This window comes from Mus caroli, unplaced genomic scaffold (genome assembly GCF_978045245.1).
Source record: "Mus caroli unplaced genomic scaffold, Mus_caroli_1 scaffold_8, whole genome shotgun sequence".
Lineage (NCBI taxonomy): Eukaryota > Metazoa > Chordata > Mammalia > Rodentia > Muridae > Mus > Mus caroli.
In genome coordinates this window covers 130490880-130508655 of record NW_028227263.1, presented here as the reverse complement: position 1 = coordinate 130508655, position 17776 = coordinate 130490880, and the positions used below count along the sequence as shown (strand labels likewise).

The window sequence follows — 17776 nt, the reverse complement described above, 5'->3', positions numbered from 1 at the left end:
ATACTTCATTTTGATATCCTTGGCACTCTATAATGTACCAATGATGGTTTAGGCTTCCCTATCATAGGAAAAAAATCTAAATATCTAAGATTTTTCTCATGACTGCAATATACAAGCGCTTTCCTTGTCAACAAGCTACCTCCTCAAAGAAGAATCTGAGCTATATCTGGTCAAGCTCTGAGGGGTCAGCACATACTTCTTACTAGATAGCTTTATTGTATAGAGATGCAAAAAGTAAACCAGAGGCAGGGATATTTGATAAACAGGCCCTATCTCTTTTATACATGTCATATCATGCACTGGTGAAGTCCTAAGCATGACTTTAAAAATTGGATTAAATTTCAAGGGACTCATAATAAGCAGGATATCTCTGAGTTAACTGACCCTGTAAAACCTGATTGCAACACCTGACATTGGAACGTGCTCATGACCAATTCGCCATGTGATTGACACTCCATGATATGCCCAAGTTGAGTTTTGTTTTCAAATTCCTGGTTCTGTAATGTAAACAGCTTCCAGAATATTCCCTCTAGGACATACTTTTGGAGCCTGTGGTTAAGAACTGTTCAGTCAGGATGGCTTAACCTCCACCTCCTATTTACAGGTTTCATTTAACAGCCACAAAAGCTGTTTGGTTGCAAATAAAATATTTAATTAAAATACAGCACCTAATTTATGGTTTTTACACAACTGAATAAAAACCCTACATAATAAAATTGTTTACATCTTCCTTTCATTCTAGTAAAACAGATTATTATCCTCTCAAAACAAAACAAAAAACCTTTATAGTTTTAAACCTGATCATCCTAATTCATAATTGCCAAGACTTTGTTTCTAGTGGGCTTCTGAAAATGCACCTTGACACCTGGCCTGAAGGAGGAGTAAGGCACATGTGGGTATTATGGTGAGAACTGGCAGGTAGCCCCAGATGCCTGGTCTGGGGTCCTAAATGGCCCATCCAGGCAAGTCAGCCCTGGTACAATAGCTAGCACTCTGAAGGACGTTTACAGTCTGGTGGCTCCATCAATGAGTTCAATACTGAAAGCATATCAAAGGAAGATTCACTTTTTTAAAAGACTAGCTTTTCAAAATGCTCCATCATGAGACTGGGCTGGCCAAAGCTGCCAGCATCTTTGGATATGCTGAACAACTTTTCTGAGGGGACTGTACTTGGGGGACAGCCCAGAAATCAGACTGCTAAGTTAGACTGCCCAGGCCACAATGACTGCTTTAGGTTCCAGTAGGTAAGTGGGTCACAGCTGTGTTCCAGCACCTCTTCCTCCAAATACGCAAGCACCATGTCTTCAGATAGTTTCTCTCTCTGATCTCTCTCTATCGGTGCGAGTGACCACAGGCTCTCCTCTGTGCCAGTGTCTTTAAGTGGGGTCCCTGAGTCACAGCCATTGGAGGTGGCAGTGTCCTCTGAGGTAGAATTCAGTATTTCTAGCTCCCTGATTAAGTCTTGCCTGTACTGCCCTGCCTCCTCTTCTGTGAACAGGGAAGCTTTGTAGCGAGGGTCCAACAGTGTGGCAATGATGTATCTGTGGTCATGAAGGGTGGCAGACAGGCAGCTCGCCATGGCTTCCCTCAGGGACTTAAGCATGGTGTCAATGCCCATGGTCTCCCCAAACAGCATCTCCACTTTTCTGCTGAGGCTGTGGATCATGGGGATTACCTGGCTCAGCGTAGATATGTGGGCACTCATCTCTCGGATTGCAGCATCAAATGATCTCAGCACATGGCACACAGACCTCATGACCTTCCACTGGTCACAGTTGATCAATTCTCTGAAGTTACATTCAATGGATACCTGGTTAACTGCCCTCTTCTGCTCAATCAGATGTTCAAGCATGTGGAACAATGTGCTTCACCTAGACGGTACATCCTGGATCACCTGGTGCTGTGGCAGCTCGTAGTCTTTCTGCAGTTCTGCTAACTTCTCTCTTACTCTGGGTGACTGATGGACCCGCTCACACAGCTTCCGGGCAATACTCAGTAAGTTCTTGACCATCCTCTGGCTCTTGATAGCCTCACTCACAATCAGATTCACTGTGTGACTGAAATACTGCACACTTGAGTGTTCACCCTCACTCAGCATCTTCCCTATGCTTGGATTGTCAGTGACAGTGATGCCAATCTGAAGGCCAATGGAAGTCACCTAGGCTTCCCACCAACACTCCAATTGCTTCTGAATGCTATTTCCACTATTGTCACAGTCAATCTGTGACACATCTAAAAGTGCTGAGCAATGGTGGTCCTCACAATGTGGTTGGACAGTGGGTGTGAAGGTGACCCAGTGAGCTATAATGGTCAGATATTCACGAGTCTGGCTACTCATCCATATTCAAGAGGTGAAGTGAACCACACCACTCTCAGCTTCCTTCAGATGTGACATAATTATCTGTTTCATATTGTCATACATATCTGGGATAGCTGTTCTAGAGAAGTAGGAAGGGGAGAGTAAAGAATACAAGGTTTCAAGTATTCGAGCAGCCTGTTAAAGCCAACATTGTCTACAAAGGAATGTGGGTGAAGGTCAAGTGCAATCATTTCAGCTATGAGACTTGTGATTTTTTTGGCAACTTGATGAGAGTCATAGAACTTCTCTGTGGAGTCACGGAAAGGGAAAGGCCCTAAGAGCTCTATGCCCAGAGGCCTCCAGATGCCTGGAGAATGGGACAGAGTGGTCTCTGAGATGCCATTCTTGAGTACATGGCCATGGAACTGCTGCAGATGGTTCAGAAGACAGCTGATGCCCAGGTTTGTGGGCTTCTTGCCCCTGCTGATGGTCCGGTCACAGTGCAGGCACACCACCTTTGTTGAGTCTGCTGAACAAATAGAAAAGTGATTCCATAGCTTGGTGGTCTTCTTGCTATTAGTAGGAAACACACCTTGAGGGTTTTTTTTTCTGACCACTGCTGGCAAGTCAGTTAATTTGGAGGATATTTCTGCAGAGGCCAAAGTGGCATATGGAGAGATTGCCAAACTTGCACCCAGAAAGTCCTTGGGTTCCCAACCACCTCAGGGTGGCGTCTGTACAGGTGTTGCATCAAACAACTGGTGCCAATATCTCCCTTCTTCCCCCGACTAATAATGCAGCTACAGTACTGGCACACTGCTTTGAGACTGACCATTAGGGACAGGGAAAAGTGATGCCAGACTTCTGACTATAGTTTTCTCATCACCTTAATTTTGCTGGAAGACAGTGCCTGATTCCAACCTTGGATTTACTGTGTCTGGTGGCTGCTTCTCTGGAGAAAACACTACAGAGGCCTCCCTCAAGTCATCAGAGGATGACAACATGGACACATCTTCTGGGGACACATCCCCAGGATTTATGTGTGATGACAGGACCTCAGGAAGTCTGTCGGGGGATGAGGAGGCAGAAGGGGACTCTTTGACTCATTTGCCTGGAGATAACGATGCAGAGTTGAGATCCCCTTCTTGGGGCAGCAGGGCAGGCATCAGGGTTCAGGGCACAGGGTACAATGGTGGGATGCCTGTGTTGCTCCCGTTCTCCTGCAGTACAATGGAGCAATATGCTCTCCACATGTGCCTGATGAGGCAGCTTGTGACCAGGTCCTTCCTGTTCTTCCCTCTACTGAACTCATTCATACAGTGGACACACACAGCCTTTGAGCAACTAAGGGGTGACAAGTAGAAGTGCTTCCAGATGGCTGATATCTGCCTGGACCCAAATGTGCTTTGGGGAAAGGAAAGGTTTCTGTCTGCCATGGTTTCTGAAGTGTTATCATAATGGAGCATGGAGAGGTTGAGAGAGGAGCCTGCCAAGGCCTCCTCTCTGCTGTACTTTTCAGTGACAGACACATCAGACACCTCTTCAGAAGAAACTAGAGTTACAAACTGTTGCGGCCCGCCCGCGGTCCACAACACGAACGGTTCAACTGAGAATGGCAGTTCCCTGCAAAGAGAGGTAACCAGATAGGGCGGAAGAAAAGAATGAAGCCAGGACAACAAGTTCTGATCGAGGCTCAATTTAATATTTCCAAACACTCAGTTTATAAAGGAAGGGGGAGGGAACCCAATTTCCCGCCAAGTAACTCAGGGTCCAGTAGCAGGACAAACACGTGTGTGCCTCCAGGCAGCAGAGTCAGGTTCCAGCAGTGGGCGTGGCAGGACGAATGAGCCGGTAGCTCCACCCTAGAGCAGGCAGGTTCCAAGCTGGGGGGAAGGGAGACCACATTTCCCCCCATTAGATAACAAAAATAAAAATAAAAAAGGGGTGGCCTGTGGCAGAAAGATTATCTATGTTCAATAGTTCTGCCTAAGTTCCTAGGGCTAAAGAAAAAACCTATTTCCGTGGGATTTCTTAACTATTCTAATGGTAAACTGTATCTGGCTAAGGCTGTAGGCTCTGACTTTATAATGCTAATTAGTGCTGAATAGGTAGCTACCTGTTTGCCTTTTAAGTAGGGCGTTGGAACCCTGGCTGAGTTTAGCTAAACAATTTTAGAATAACACTGAACTGATAATTATCCACAATTTTGGGTGACAGGCAGGGGAAACAGTGAGAAGCGATTAAGACTGGCTGGCTCCTAGTACAAGGCCAATTGGCTTTTTTATTTTTTTTGGGTGGGAGGCAGTGAAGGGCCTGCTCTTACGACAGCAAGGTCTCCAATCTCTCTCCCCCCTATTAATTAAGTTTAAATAGGCAATGCTTAACAGAGGTGATCAAAAGATTTTCTCATCCGTAGATGAGTGGGCCTTTAACCTTGACTTGGGTGGACATTAACCTGATTCCTCCCGTGAGTAACAACTCACATCTGTGGCTCTTGGTATCTTTTGGGGAGGGGAGGCAGAGCCGTAAGTATTTTTAGTGTTTAGCTGGAGTCGGATACCAACCTCTTTCAAATCAGGTGTGTCGCACAGGGAACTCAGAAACGGTCAAATTGGACCTTCCCTCCGCAGTGATCTCCTGCGCCAAGCGGTACCCATAGCGTATTCATATGATTATGAATCAGTATCGCAATTCTGAGTTATTGCGAGGCCTCTATGTGAGACTTGTCAACCTCAGATTTAGCAAGGCCTAGACAAGAATTATGTCACTATTAACACCATTAATTTTGGTTAAAATAGGAGCTAAAAGTCTTTTCTCTTCATCTCTGTTATTCCCAGTAGCCTGAGGAACTAAGGACACCTTGCAGTAACAGCAAGGGTGAAAAGCCAGAGGCCAGTTAAGGGACTAAGCCTATATCTATCAAAATAAGAACTAATCTTTGTAAATATATATGAAATTTCTACTTCCCTAGCTCTCCTGGTAAATCTAAATCTTATCTTAGACTGAAAGGCCACATGCTGGGATGTCCTTGGAAGGGAGATTAGCAGAACCACCTGTTTGCTCTTAGGGGCGGAGAACCGGAGAATGTAGATTGACCTGCTTGAGAGAAGGAAGAATACTAAACAATTAGAGTGTAGTAATGTAAATTTTTTGTTTGGAGAAGTCAAGGTACTTTATTTAGATGCAAATTGTAAAGCTAAAGTTTGTCTCCGGCCTTTTGTAGGGGAATTGGCTCAGAGGAAACAGTGTTTTTTGAGAGCTTCCACTCCCAGCTCAAGAGGAAATTTAGTCCTCAAGGTGATACTTACGAGGAGAGACAGAATCTGTGTTTACCTGACGAATTAATCTCTCTGGTAGCCACCGTGCTTCATCTTCATCTCGTGAAAAAACACAAACCGACCCTCTTCCCCAAATTAGGACTGGATCTGGACCCTTCCATTTATTAGTCAAGGGGTCTTTCCATTTTGCCAATGCATAAGAATTAGAAGTAACTGGGTGCCAGTGGCGTTCCGCTGCAGACTGACCTTTAATGTCAGTCTGCAAAAAGTTTAGGACAAATAAGGTAAAGGCAAGATGAGCCTTTGGTGACCTTGGGGCAAATGCTCTGAATTAACTTTGCTAGGTAATTTGAATATAGGAATCTCTAATAATTGAACTGAATATTAGACCAGTCTAAGATTGAGTTAGAATGGCTGGTCACACTTAAGAAGAGTGAAAAATCATTATGACTCTATTAAATGACTAATTTTACTAAGTCTGAATATACAGTCTCTGATGTACTATTGCCATAAAGTTAAAAGGCTAGAAGCTAGTCTAAACTGGAAAAATGACAAGCAAGGATGGATCTAAAACATGAATTTAATCTTTTAGTCCTTTTAATCAGGACACTGAGTTAACTTACCTGTCAGCTCAGCACACGAATTACCAATATGCTTCTGTAGAGTTCTGTGGAGAGAACCTGTTTTTCCCTTTCCTAATAAGGTAGCTGTTTTAGGATCAATTTATAAGCCAATAAGTAGATCCTTTTAAGATACTAAAAAGCATTTATTAAATTTGACATTTTAATCTCAAATTTTGAAAATAAAGGTATGTTTTAAATAGTGTGCATGGAAATGCACTAAATAGTATATATGGGGATACAATTTCTCTCTTTTGTCTTTTAAGAGGTTAAAGTTTAAAATTTTACAATATCTAACCTTTTGAATTAATAACTTTTTGGACAAAACATTTTAAATATTTGGCTGTAAAGGGGCAGTGACTAATTGCACTTTTAATTATTTTTCTTAAGGAACGGTTGTAACTAGAAGGCTAGAAAAGTTATTAAGAGTCACACATGCATAATTTATTTATCTATTAACTAGAAATATGTATAAGCAATTGTAAATTTGAGAATTAATAGTATCTGAGGGACGAACAATTTTAAGTAATTATGAGTTCAGAGATATAGCCTTGACTATTAATATATAAATTAAGGTTTGATTGTTCAGCATTTTAAAACACCATCTACAGCACACAACTAGATTATTTGTGCTGGAATAGGGGCAACTGTGTGTCTTAAGACTCCGCCCCACAGCAGCTAGTTGGGCCCACGTGGCCAAACGATTGGCTGGGAGGATGAGAAAAATGACTTTACAATAATGTTTTTTCTGGCCAAAGAATTGTCTTCGGCACAACTAATTTTTAATTACCAATTAACAACAATTATAAAAGCTTTCTTTATTTCCTGCAAAACCCCTTGCAGCAAACCAAAACACCAAATAACAAAAGGATACTGTCTCTGAATCTTTTGGGTGAGAGCAAGGATTTAAGATAAACTTCCCTTGAGAAGCATTAGTTAATAAAATACTTTCCACTTAGGAAACAATATATACTGAAATATTAAAACTTTTGGCTTCTTGTAAAGAAGCAGAAACAATAAACATTTTTCTTACATAATGTAAAGCTATATTAGCCATACATAGAGGCAAAATTTTCTAGTGATTACCAGTTTACTAGAAGCAAAAGTCTTTGAATTTAAGCATTATTTTAAACATCTGAATAGATCTGTAACACTGTTAAAAAGAAATTTTCTTGAACACAGGGAAAAACTTTTTTAGGCATTGTTTGCAAAACAAAAGAAAATTCACAAGCCGCTCTGGGACTGCCCAGAGCCCTGTATTGACTCAAAGGTAAAATACTTTTTAATTTGAGCATTAATCTTAAATTTGCAATCAAACTGCAAGCTGCAGTCAATGGAACAATGGCAGATTTAACCATAATTTTTAAGTTTTTTGTGCAAGGTTAGGATAATACCTATAACTTTGGGAAAGCAAAACCTACGTTTAAAACAATTTATCACTGTTAAAATCAATATTAGAAGCATTACTATCATATTACGAAGTTTGGATATCAATTAATACCTATGAATACCTATTAAAGCAAGCTTTAACGCTTTAGTAAAGAGGCATTGCTTTATATCTTATCTTAAATTTTACTATTTAGGATAGGAACCACATTAATCATTATCTAAACTAGAAATATCTTAAGAGACTCAGCCTCTAAAGCTTAATCTCAAACTTTAACTCGCTTCAGGGCCTCACCAACTTTCTCCCAGGTTCCACAATCTATCGTTTCTTCTTCTTTGAACCATGGACAACAGCTATCTATCTTATCTAAAAAATTTCTTACTAATTGTACTTCAAGCCTTACTCCTTTTTCCTTAAGCAACTCCTGAAAACTAAAAACAGTTGCCTGATCCATGTTTTTGAACCCTTCTTTCCTCCACCTAAGCAGTTTTCCAAAAAAACTGCGGCACACCGCCTGTCTCCGTATCTAGTTCCGATTTACGAACTTCTGACCCAAGTAGAACCAGTGTTGGGTTAGCACTGCTTCAAACTTGCTTCGTATCCTACTGCATCCCCGCAACACTTTCAAAACTGAATTTTTTTTTTTTGGGCTAGAGCTAGCATGTGTACCTGTCCGTTGCTCCGATGCTCCTCCTCCGATACGAAGATTCTTTCCTTTCTTGTGGAGCTCCACACAGCAATCGTTTCTCTTAGCATCTCTCTGCCATTCTTCAGGTCCCAGTTCTGGCGCCAACTGTTGCGGCCCGCCCGCGGTCCACAACACGAACGGTTCAACTGAGAATGGCAGTTCCCTGCAAAGAGAGGTAACCAGATAGGGCGGAAGAAAAGAATGAAGCCAGGACAACAAGTTCTGATCGAGGCTCAATTTAATATTTCCAAACACTCAGTTTATAAAGGAAGGGGGAGGGAACCCAATTTCCCGCCAAGTAACTCAGGGTCCAGTAGCAGGACAAACACGTGTGTGCCTCCAGGCAGCAGAGTCAGGTTCCAGCAGTGGGCGTGGCAGGACGAATGAGCCGGTAGCTCCACCCTAGAGCAGGCAGGTTCCAAGCTGGGGGGAAGGGAGACCACAACAAACTCTTTCATTATTTGGTGAGGAGATGGGATCTTGGGAGCCATTTTCTGGAGAATTCTGACAGGTGATAGCACAGTGCTAAGGTCTCCCACATCTGAAATGCCACCTCCTGTAGGCGGATAGGATTCACAGTGGAGGGATAAGAATAGCAACCCATTCAGAAAAACCTTTGGCCCCAAATGTGTCCTAACCAGAAGATGTCCAGAAATAAAGATGGAGCAGAGATGGGCAATCAATTACTGGCCAAAATTGAGACACACACCATGGACAAGAAACAATCCATGATACTATTGCTGATACTCTTAGATGCTTACCTACAATAGCCCAGAATAACTGTACTCTGAGAGGCTCCACGTAGCAGCTGAATTACAGAGATATATAAGTCCACAGCCAAACATTAGTTAGAGCTGTGGAAGTCTTTTGGAAAAGTTGGGGAAAGGATTGTTGTACCCAATGGGGTTAAGAACTCCAGATGAAGACCAGAAGAGTCAACTAACCTGGACCTTTTAGCACTCTCAGATACTGAACCACCAAACAAAAAGTTATCCAGAGCTAGACCTAGGGGCCCTGCACATATGTAGCAGATTTGTAGCTTGGTCTTTGAGCAGATCTCCCAACAATTGGAGCTGGGGCTCTCCATGGACATGTTTCCTCTCTGTGGATCCTATTCCTCTATCTGGGCTGCCTTGTCTTGTCTCTGTGGGAGAAGACACACCACGTCCTGGGGAGAATTGTTGTGTCATGGTAGGGAGGTACCCTAGGGCAACTATCCCTTCACAGAAGAGAAGAGGATGGGGATAGGAGCTGTGAGTAGGGGTCATTAAGAGGAGAGTGGTGCTGTATATTGTGACATAAACAAACAAACAAACGAATAAATTTATAATATATATATATAATATGAATAAATAAATTTATTAATTTATAAATTAATTAATGAAATTAATTTCTCTGAGTTTCTCCCCCTCCTATATTTAACAGATTACTCACCATTTCCTTTGAGAAACCATTCAAAATATGTTCCAAAAGACCCTGGATTCTTCACAAGGTTTGTGTTTCCCCAGAAAAAGTAACCAGACACAAGAATATCTCTGGGATTTCTGATGAGATAGATCGCCTTGAATGGATGAAAATGTAAATGAAGGTCAACAGTTATTCCTCACATTTTAACTGTCATAATTTACATGATATATTCTAATATCTAATTATTTCTAATTACATTTGCTATTTCTATGTGGGAAAACATATACACAAGTGAAAAATCTATAGTCATAATTCCCCTTTTCTAATTTTATATGATTTGTAAAAAATGAACAACAAAATGACTAGTTCATTAATAATGAAAAAAAGAAACAGACTGATTCGACAGTTCTAAAGATTATAATAACAATTAGTTATCCAACACCAAATGCCATGCCTGTAAAATAAACATACAATTAATACTGTAGTGACTGAGAAAGGTGCACTGAAGTAATTTGGGATATACAGATTCATTTACGAATACATTGATTATTTATTTATTTAGGAATATATACTGTATACATTAGAAGCATGTAAATATATATCTCTATAGGAATACATAAACATAGGAATATATTTAGAAATATATATGTATATTCATATGTATATATATGCAACATAATTAATGAAAAAGGAAAAAATAAATTTGAAAGAGAGAAAAAATTATATATTAATTTTGCAGGGGAAATATGGTAGGGGAAAATGATTATATATAATTATATTTTATTATAAAATGTCAAAACATAAAAGAAATAATTTAAAAGAAATCATTATTTTTTAAAAATATATTTATTTTATACATAGGAATACACTGTTGCTGTATTCAGACATACCAAAAGGCACTGGATCTCATTACATATCGTCATGAACCACCATGTTGTTTCTGGGAACTGATGTCAGTACCTCTGGAAAAGCAATTACTGCTCTTTACCTTGGAGCCAACACACCAGCACCCAAAGTAATCATTTTTAATAAAATGAACTTCATATTTTGTACCAATTATTCTATATCTCATCTTTTTATCTTCAAATGTATTGATTTATGCATGTCTGAGTGCACACATTCATTTTTGCACACCATATGTGGACAGAAACCCACAGACATTAAGTAAAAGGGAGTTGGATGCCCTGGCACTAGAGTTGCAGAGAGTTGTGAGACACCATGTGGGTGTTGGGAACTGAACCTAGGTCCTTTACAAGAGCAGCCAGTACTCTTAACAGCTGAGCCATCTCGCTAAGTCGTCTTAGAAATTTTAAATATTTTTATTGGATGTTTTTGTATACATTTCAAATGTTATCACCTTTTTCAGCTTCCTACCTCCTCCCTGTAAACCCCCAATCCAATCCCCTTCCCCCTGCTTCAATGAAAGTGTTTTCTGACAACCATCCACTCCTACTTCCCAAGGATAGCTAAAGTTATTCTCAACAATAAACGAAATACTGGGTGAATCACCATCCCTGATCTCAAGCTGTGTTATAAGCAATAATGATAAAACATTTATGCTATTGGTACAATGAAATGCAGGTGGATTAATGGAATAGAATTGAAAACCCAAAATTGAACCCACACACCTATGTTCAGTTGATCTTTTGCAAAGCTTCTAAAATCATCCACTGGGAAAAAGAGAGCATTTTCAACAAATGATGCCTGTTTAATTGGCTATCAGCTTGTAGAACAGTGGGAATTGATTCATTCTTGTCTCCTTTTACACAGCTCAACTCCATGTGTATCGAGAACTTCCACATATAACCAGATACACTGAAACTTATAGAAGATAAAGTAGGGAAGAACCTAAAATACATGGGCACAAGAGAAAAGTTCCTGAACAGAACAGAAATGGTTTATGCTCAAAGGTCAAGAATTAACAAATGGGACCTAATAAAATTGCAGAGTTTCTGTAATGCAAAGAACACTGTCATTAGGACAAATGGAGAGAGGAACACTCCTCTATTGCAGGTGGGATTGCAAGCTGGTACAACAACTCTGGAAATCACTCTGGTGGTTTCTAGGGAAATTGGACATAGTATTACCTGAGGACCCACTCCCGAGCATATATCCAAAAGATGCTACAACATATAACAAGGACATGTTCATAGCAGCTGTAATGATAAGAGACAGATTATGGAAATATATCAGATGTCCTTCAACAGAGGAAATGATACAGAAAGGGTGATACATTTACACGATGGCATACTACTCATCAATAAAAAGCAATGACTTTTGAAATTCATAGGAAAATTAATAAAAATAGAAAATATCATCTTGAGTGAGGTAACCCAATCAGAAAAGCATACAAATGGTATGCATTAACTGATAATTTATTATTAGCCCAGTAGGTCAGAATAACCAAAATATATTTCACACACCACATGAAGCTCTAGAAGGACGACCAGAGCGTTGATACTTCCATGATTCTTAGAAGGGGGGACAAAAACTTATGGGAGGAAACATGAAGACAAAGTGTTGAGCAGAGACTGAAGGAAAGACAATACAGATACTGCTCCATCTGGGGATCCATCCCATATTCAGTAACCAAACCAAGACACTATTTTCGATGCAAAGAAGTGCATGCTGTCAGGAACTGTCTTCTGAGAGGCTCTGCCAGAAATATAGAATTCATCTCTTTAAGCTTCAGTTTCCCTGGTCAAAATTTTCCAAATCCAGATAAGACACACACATATATATGAATGGCCACAAACATTGTGCCATTTTAGTGAGAGATTATTCTAAGTTTGTCTTTGTAGTTGCAGCATAAACTATAGCTTTTATGGATGGAGGAATTTACACAAAAATTTCTTACTAACTAGGACCTTTCATAGGTCAGTATCAGATATCTCTGATTACTTCTACTGTTCCTCTTTCCATTTCATGGGAGACTTCTGTGGCTACTGATCTCAATAAACAGCTACACACGTGATGACACTGTATATATAACTGATCTTTGAAAATTGATGGCTGGTCAATTTTCTTCCCCTATGAGCAATTGTGTCTTTGGTGTTTCACCCACAGGGCTTAGTTATACATTATATAAGAAAGATTAGCTTTTTGATGACAATGATATAGTAATATCCATTGTACATTAGAGATTGAACTCTATTTGGCCTTTATATGTAGTTCATGAATGTTTCAGTGTGATATTTCACTTTATTTCTTAAAGCTGCCCAGGATCACTGTGTGCTGGTCCACATCCTTGTACTCTATCTAATATAGTCTGAGGTGGGGAAACATCAGCATCACCTACTGCATGAGAATCCCATCTTCACATTTCAGCAAGACCTCCAGGATTTGTCAGGTAAAATAAGTTCAGAGTGTTTAGTCAAAGAATATTTCAACCACTGGACACTGACCTTGGCCTTGGAACTGAAGAAAGACTTGGGGAAGAGATGGATGGGAAGATGGGAGGTTATGAGTCGTGGTCCTTCTTTATTGATTAATGCAGGATATCCTGTCTCAGTCTCTAGCCAGGGTGAGCGGTCCCAAATGGGCACAGTTTGGATCCATTTCGGATCTCCCTTGGTCTGAATCAAGCAGACAATCTCAATCAGCCAATTTGTTCCTGAAGGAAAAGGAAAAGTGACTGTCACTCATTTCAACATTACTTGTGAAAAAGCCTCAAGTAGAATATATGCCCATAAAATTTACAGTGCTGCCCAATTTCAAGCACACAGAATTGTATTCACAATGGCTGTGTGACATAAGTGCAAAGTATATTCACTCATCATATTCTAGACTTCATTTGCAAAACCTTATACTCAGTAAACAGCAACCTGGCAATGGAATATCTCCTCCAGGCCTGGGCCAACATCATTCTATATTCTGGTGGAATGAATTTGTATCTCATATATTTCAGAATGTTATAATCATATCACATGCCCTTTGAGACTACCTCATTTAATTTAATTCACTGTCATTGAGATGCCCCCATGCTGAAATATATGACTGAGTACATCTCCTTTTTAAGGTGAATCAATTCCCTTGTGCATTTTTATCACACACACTTGATTTCCGATTATGTGCTCATTTATCACTGGATGTTTCTCTAGCTTTCTTCTCTGAGATAGTGTCTTGTACTTTTTTCCTATATTCCCACTGCCTATGGAATTTCTGTGTCATTTTTCTTTATATGTCAACAACCTAATACTTGCTCAATGTTCAGTGCTCCTTCCACACAGCAATCATCCATATCACAAAACTACCATGATGTTGCTATTTGCTTTCTTGAGTGTTCTGATTCTTTCTACATCCTGGACAAGGTCCATAGCAATTTTACCTGAAACTGTCCTCTCTTCCACATATCCTCACATACATGCCTCTATCTCTTATTTCTTGCATTTATTCTCATCACTCTCTCTCTTCTATCTCTTCCCCAGAGAGAGGGACCAATGACATATTCTGCCTCAGGGAGCACTGTCATTGTTTTGGAGCCATAGCTGATCTCCTCTGCCCACATAGGTCAGTCTGAGTGGAACACACACAAATCTCCATGCCCACAAGTCATTTTACACATTAATATATAGAACACTCTACTCATCACCCGAAATGAATTAGGATCAAAGTACTAATCTCCCTTATACATTTCTGAATTAGTTTTACTGATGATCCTTACCTGACTTGGGGTAAGTCAATATCAATAAGTCTTCTTCTTTCACCACAAACTTATTACGAATATCTTCCAAAATTTCTCTTTGATGTAATATGGCAGGAAAAGGTATGCCTTCAAACCAATAATATTCTGACATCATGAATAGCTCCTTGTAGGTGCTGTTAGGATTCCAGCCAAGGACACCTATTCAACTTATAACAAATGCTGAGAGGTAAGATTTATAGTGCAGGTAAAAAATTATTAACATTTTTTATGTGTTTTGAAATATTTACTGATGGCGAGAAATAAATATTATCACATACAGTCAAAGGTTACTATTGAGCAATTTTAAAGTTGTACAAAGAGACAGCTTCTGGGACAGGCGGGAGCCACAGAGCCACTGAGGCAGCACCCTTTTGGGGCCGCAGACATCCTGCATCCTCCCAGCCGGAGGACAGTGATGTGCTCTGCAGGGAGCGCCATCTTGGCTCCGGGACTCCGCCAAACTTAGTCTGTACAGGTCAGAGTGAGGACCACAGAGGCAGACAGCTTCTGGGACAGGCGGGAGCCACAGAGCCACTGAGGCAGCACCCTTTTGGGGCTGCAGACATCCGGCACCCTCCCAGCCGGAGGACAGTGACCTGCCCTGCAGGGAGCACCATCTTGGCTCCGGGACTCCGCCGAACTTAGTCTGCACAGGTCAGAGTGAGGACCACAGAGGCAGACAGCTTCTGGGACAGGTGGGAGCCACAGAGCTGCTGAGGCAGCACCCTTTTGGGGCCGCAGACATCCGGCACCCTCCTAACTGGAAGACAGTGGTCTGCCCTGCACAGGAGCCCTCTGCCTCAGGAGCAGGGAGCACACCTTGGATCCAGGACTCCACTGAACTTAGGAACTTAGTCTGCACAGCTGAGAGTGTGCACCACAAAAGCCTACAGCTTCTGTGACCTGCCAAAGCAACACAGCATCTGGGAAAGGTCCTGTTTTCCGCCTTCTTCTTCGGCCAGGAGGAGGTCCAAACGCCAGATATCTGTACACCTTCCCTTTAAGAGGAAAGCTTGTCAGCAGGGAGTGCTCTAACCACTGAAACTCAGAGGAGAGAGCCTGTCTCCCAGCTCTGCTGACAGACGATACTCAGAATCACCAGAAGAACAACCTCTGAACAGAGACAACTATAACAACTCCAGAGATTACCAGATGGTGAGAGGTAAACGTAAGAATCTTACTAACAGAAACCAAGACCACTCACCATCATCAGGACCCAGCACTCCCACTTCGCCCAGTCCAGGGCACCACAACACACCTGAAAAGCTAGACCTGGATTTAAAAGCATATCTCATGATGATGGTAGAGGACATCAAGAAGGACTTTAAAGAACTACAGGAGAACATGGCTAAAGAGTTACAAGTCCTTAAAGAAAAACAGAAAAACACAACCAAACTGGTAGAAGTCCTTAAAGAGAAACAAGAAAACACATCCAATCAGATGATGGAAATGAACAAAACCATACTAGACCTAAAAAGGGAAGTAGACACAATAAAGAAAACCCAAAATGAGGCAACACTGGAGAAAGAAACCCTAGGAAAGAAATCTGGAACCATAGATGCAAGCATCAGCCACAGAATACAAGAGATGGAAGAGAGAATCTCAGGTGCAGAAGATTCCATAGAGAACATCGGCACAACAATCAAGGAAAATGGAAAATGCAAAAAGATCCTAACTCAAAACATCCAGGAAATACAGGACACAATGAGAAGACCAAACCTACTGATAATAGGAGTGGATGAGAATGAAGATTTTCAACTCAAAGGACCAGCAAACATCTTCAACAAAATTATAGAAGAAAACTTCCCAAATCTAAAGAAAGAGATGCCCATGAACATACAAGAAGCCTACAGAACTCCAAATAGGCTGGACCAGAAAAGAAATACCTCCCGACACTTAATAATCAGAACAACAAATGCACTAAATAAAGATAGAATACTAAAAGCAGTAAGAGAAAAAGGCCAAGTAACATATAAAGGCAAGCCTATCAGAATTACACCAGATTTTTCACCAGAGACTATGAAAGCCAGAAGATCCTGGACAGATGTTATACAGGCACTAAAAGAACACAAATTCCAGCCCAGGCTACTATACCCAGCCAAACTCTCAATTAACATAGATGGAGAAACCAAAGTATTCCACGACAAAACCAAATTCACACATTATCTTCCAGGAATCCAGCCCTTCAAAGGATAATAACAGAAAAAAACCAATACAAGGACAGGAACCACGCCCTAGAAACAACAAGAAGGTAATCCCTCAACAAACCTAAAAGAAGACAGCCACAAGAACAGAATGCCAACTTTAACAACAAAAATAACAGGAAACAACAATTACTTTTCCTTAATATCTCTTAATATCAATGGACTCAACTCCCCAATAAAAAGACATAGACTAACAAACTGGCTACACAAACAAGACCCAACATTTTGCTGCTTACAGGAAACTCATCTCAGAGAAAAAGATAGACACTACCTAAGAATGAAAGGCTGGAAAACAATTTTCCAAGCAAATGGTATGAAGAAAAAAGCTGGAGTAGCCATTCTAATTTCTGATAAGATTGACTTCCAGGCCAAGGTCATCAAAAAAGACAGGGAGGGGCACTTCATACTCATCAAAGGTAAAATCCTCCAAGAGGAACTATCAATCCTGAATATCTATGCTCCAAATACAAAGGCAGCCTCATTCATTAAAGAAACTTTAGTAAATCTCAAAGCACACATTGCACCTCATACAATAATAGTGGGAGACTTCAACACACCACTTTCACCAATGGACAGATCATGGAAACAGAAACTAAACAGGGACACAGTGAAACTAACAGAAGTTATGGATCAAATGGATCTGGCAGATATCTACAGAACATTTTACCCTAAAACAAAAGGATACACCTTCTTCTCAGCACCTCATGGTACCTTCTCCAAAATTGACCACATAATTGGGCACAAAACAGGACTCAACAGATACAAAAATATTGAAATTGTCCCATGCATCCTATCAGATCACCATGGACTAAGACTGATCTTCAATAACAAAATAAATAATAGAAAGCCAACATTCACGTGGAAACTGAACAACACTCTTCTCAATGATACCTTGGTCAAGGAAGGAATAAAGAAAGAAATCAAGGACTTTTTAGAGTTCAATGAAAATGAAGCCACAACATACCCAAACTTATGGGACGCAATGAAAGCATTTCTAAGAGGAAAACTCATAGCTCTGAGTGCCTCCAAAAAGAAACTAGAAAGAGCACACATTAGCAGCTTGTCAACACACCTAAAAGCACTAGAACTAAAGGAAGCAAACTCACCCAAGAGGAGTAGACGGCAGGAAATAATCAAACTCAGAGGCGAAATCAATCGAGTGGAAAGAAGAAGAACTATTCAAAGAATCAACCAATCAAGGAGCTGGTT

The 17776-nt window shown here is 40.6% G+C and overlaps 1 protein-coding gene across 3 annotated transcripts in view; it reads right to left on the bottom strand.

Moving 5' to 3' along the window:
- Positions 1–14478, bottom strand: part of LOC147003536 (sulfotransferase 2A1-like) — a 36672-nt gene extending 22194 nt beyond the window's left edge. For 2 of the 3 annotated variants that reach the window (XM_085842188.1, XM_085842189.1), the window contains exons 1-3: positions 14343–14478; positions 13084–13292; positions 9707–9833 (exon numbers count right to left, since the gene is read on the bottom strand). In XM_085842188.1, the coding sequence (XP_085698314.1) occupies positions 9707–9833; positions 13084–13292; positions 14343–14478 (472 nt within the window). Of the gene's footprint in view, positions 1–3480; positions 3501–9706; positions 9834–13083; positions 13293–14342 lie in introns of all 3 variants that reach the window. The other variant, XM_085842187.1, reaches the window with a different exon arrangement.
- Between the last annotated feature and the right edge of the window lie 3298 nt (positions 14479–17776).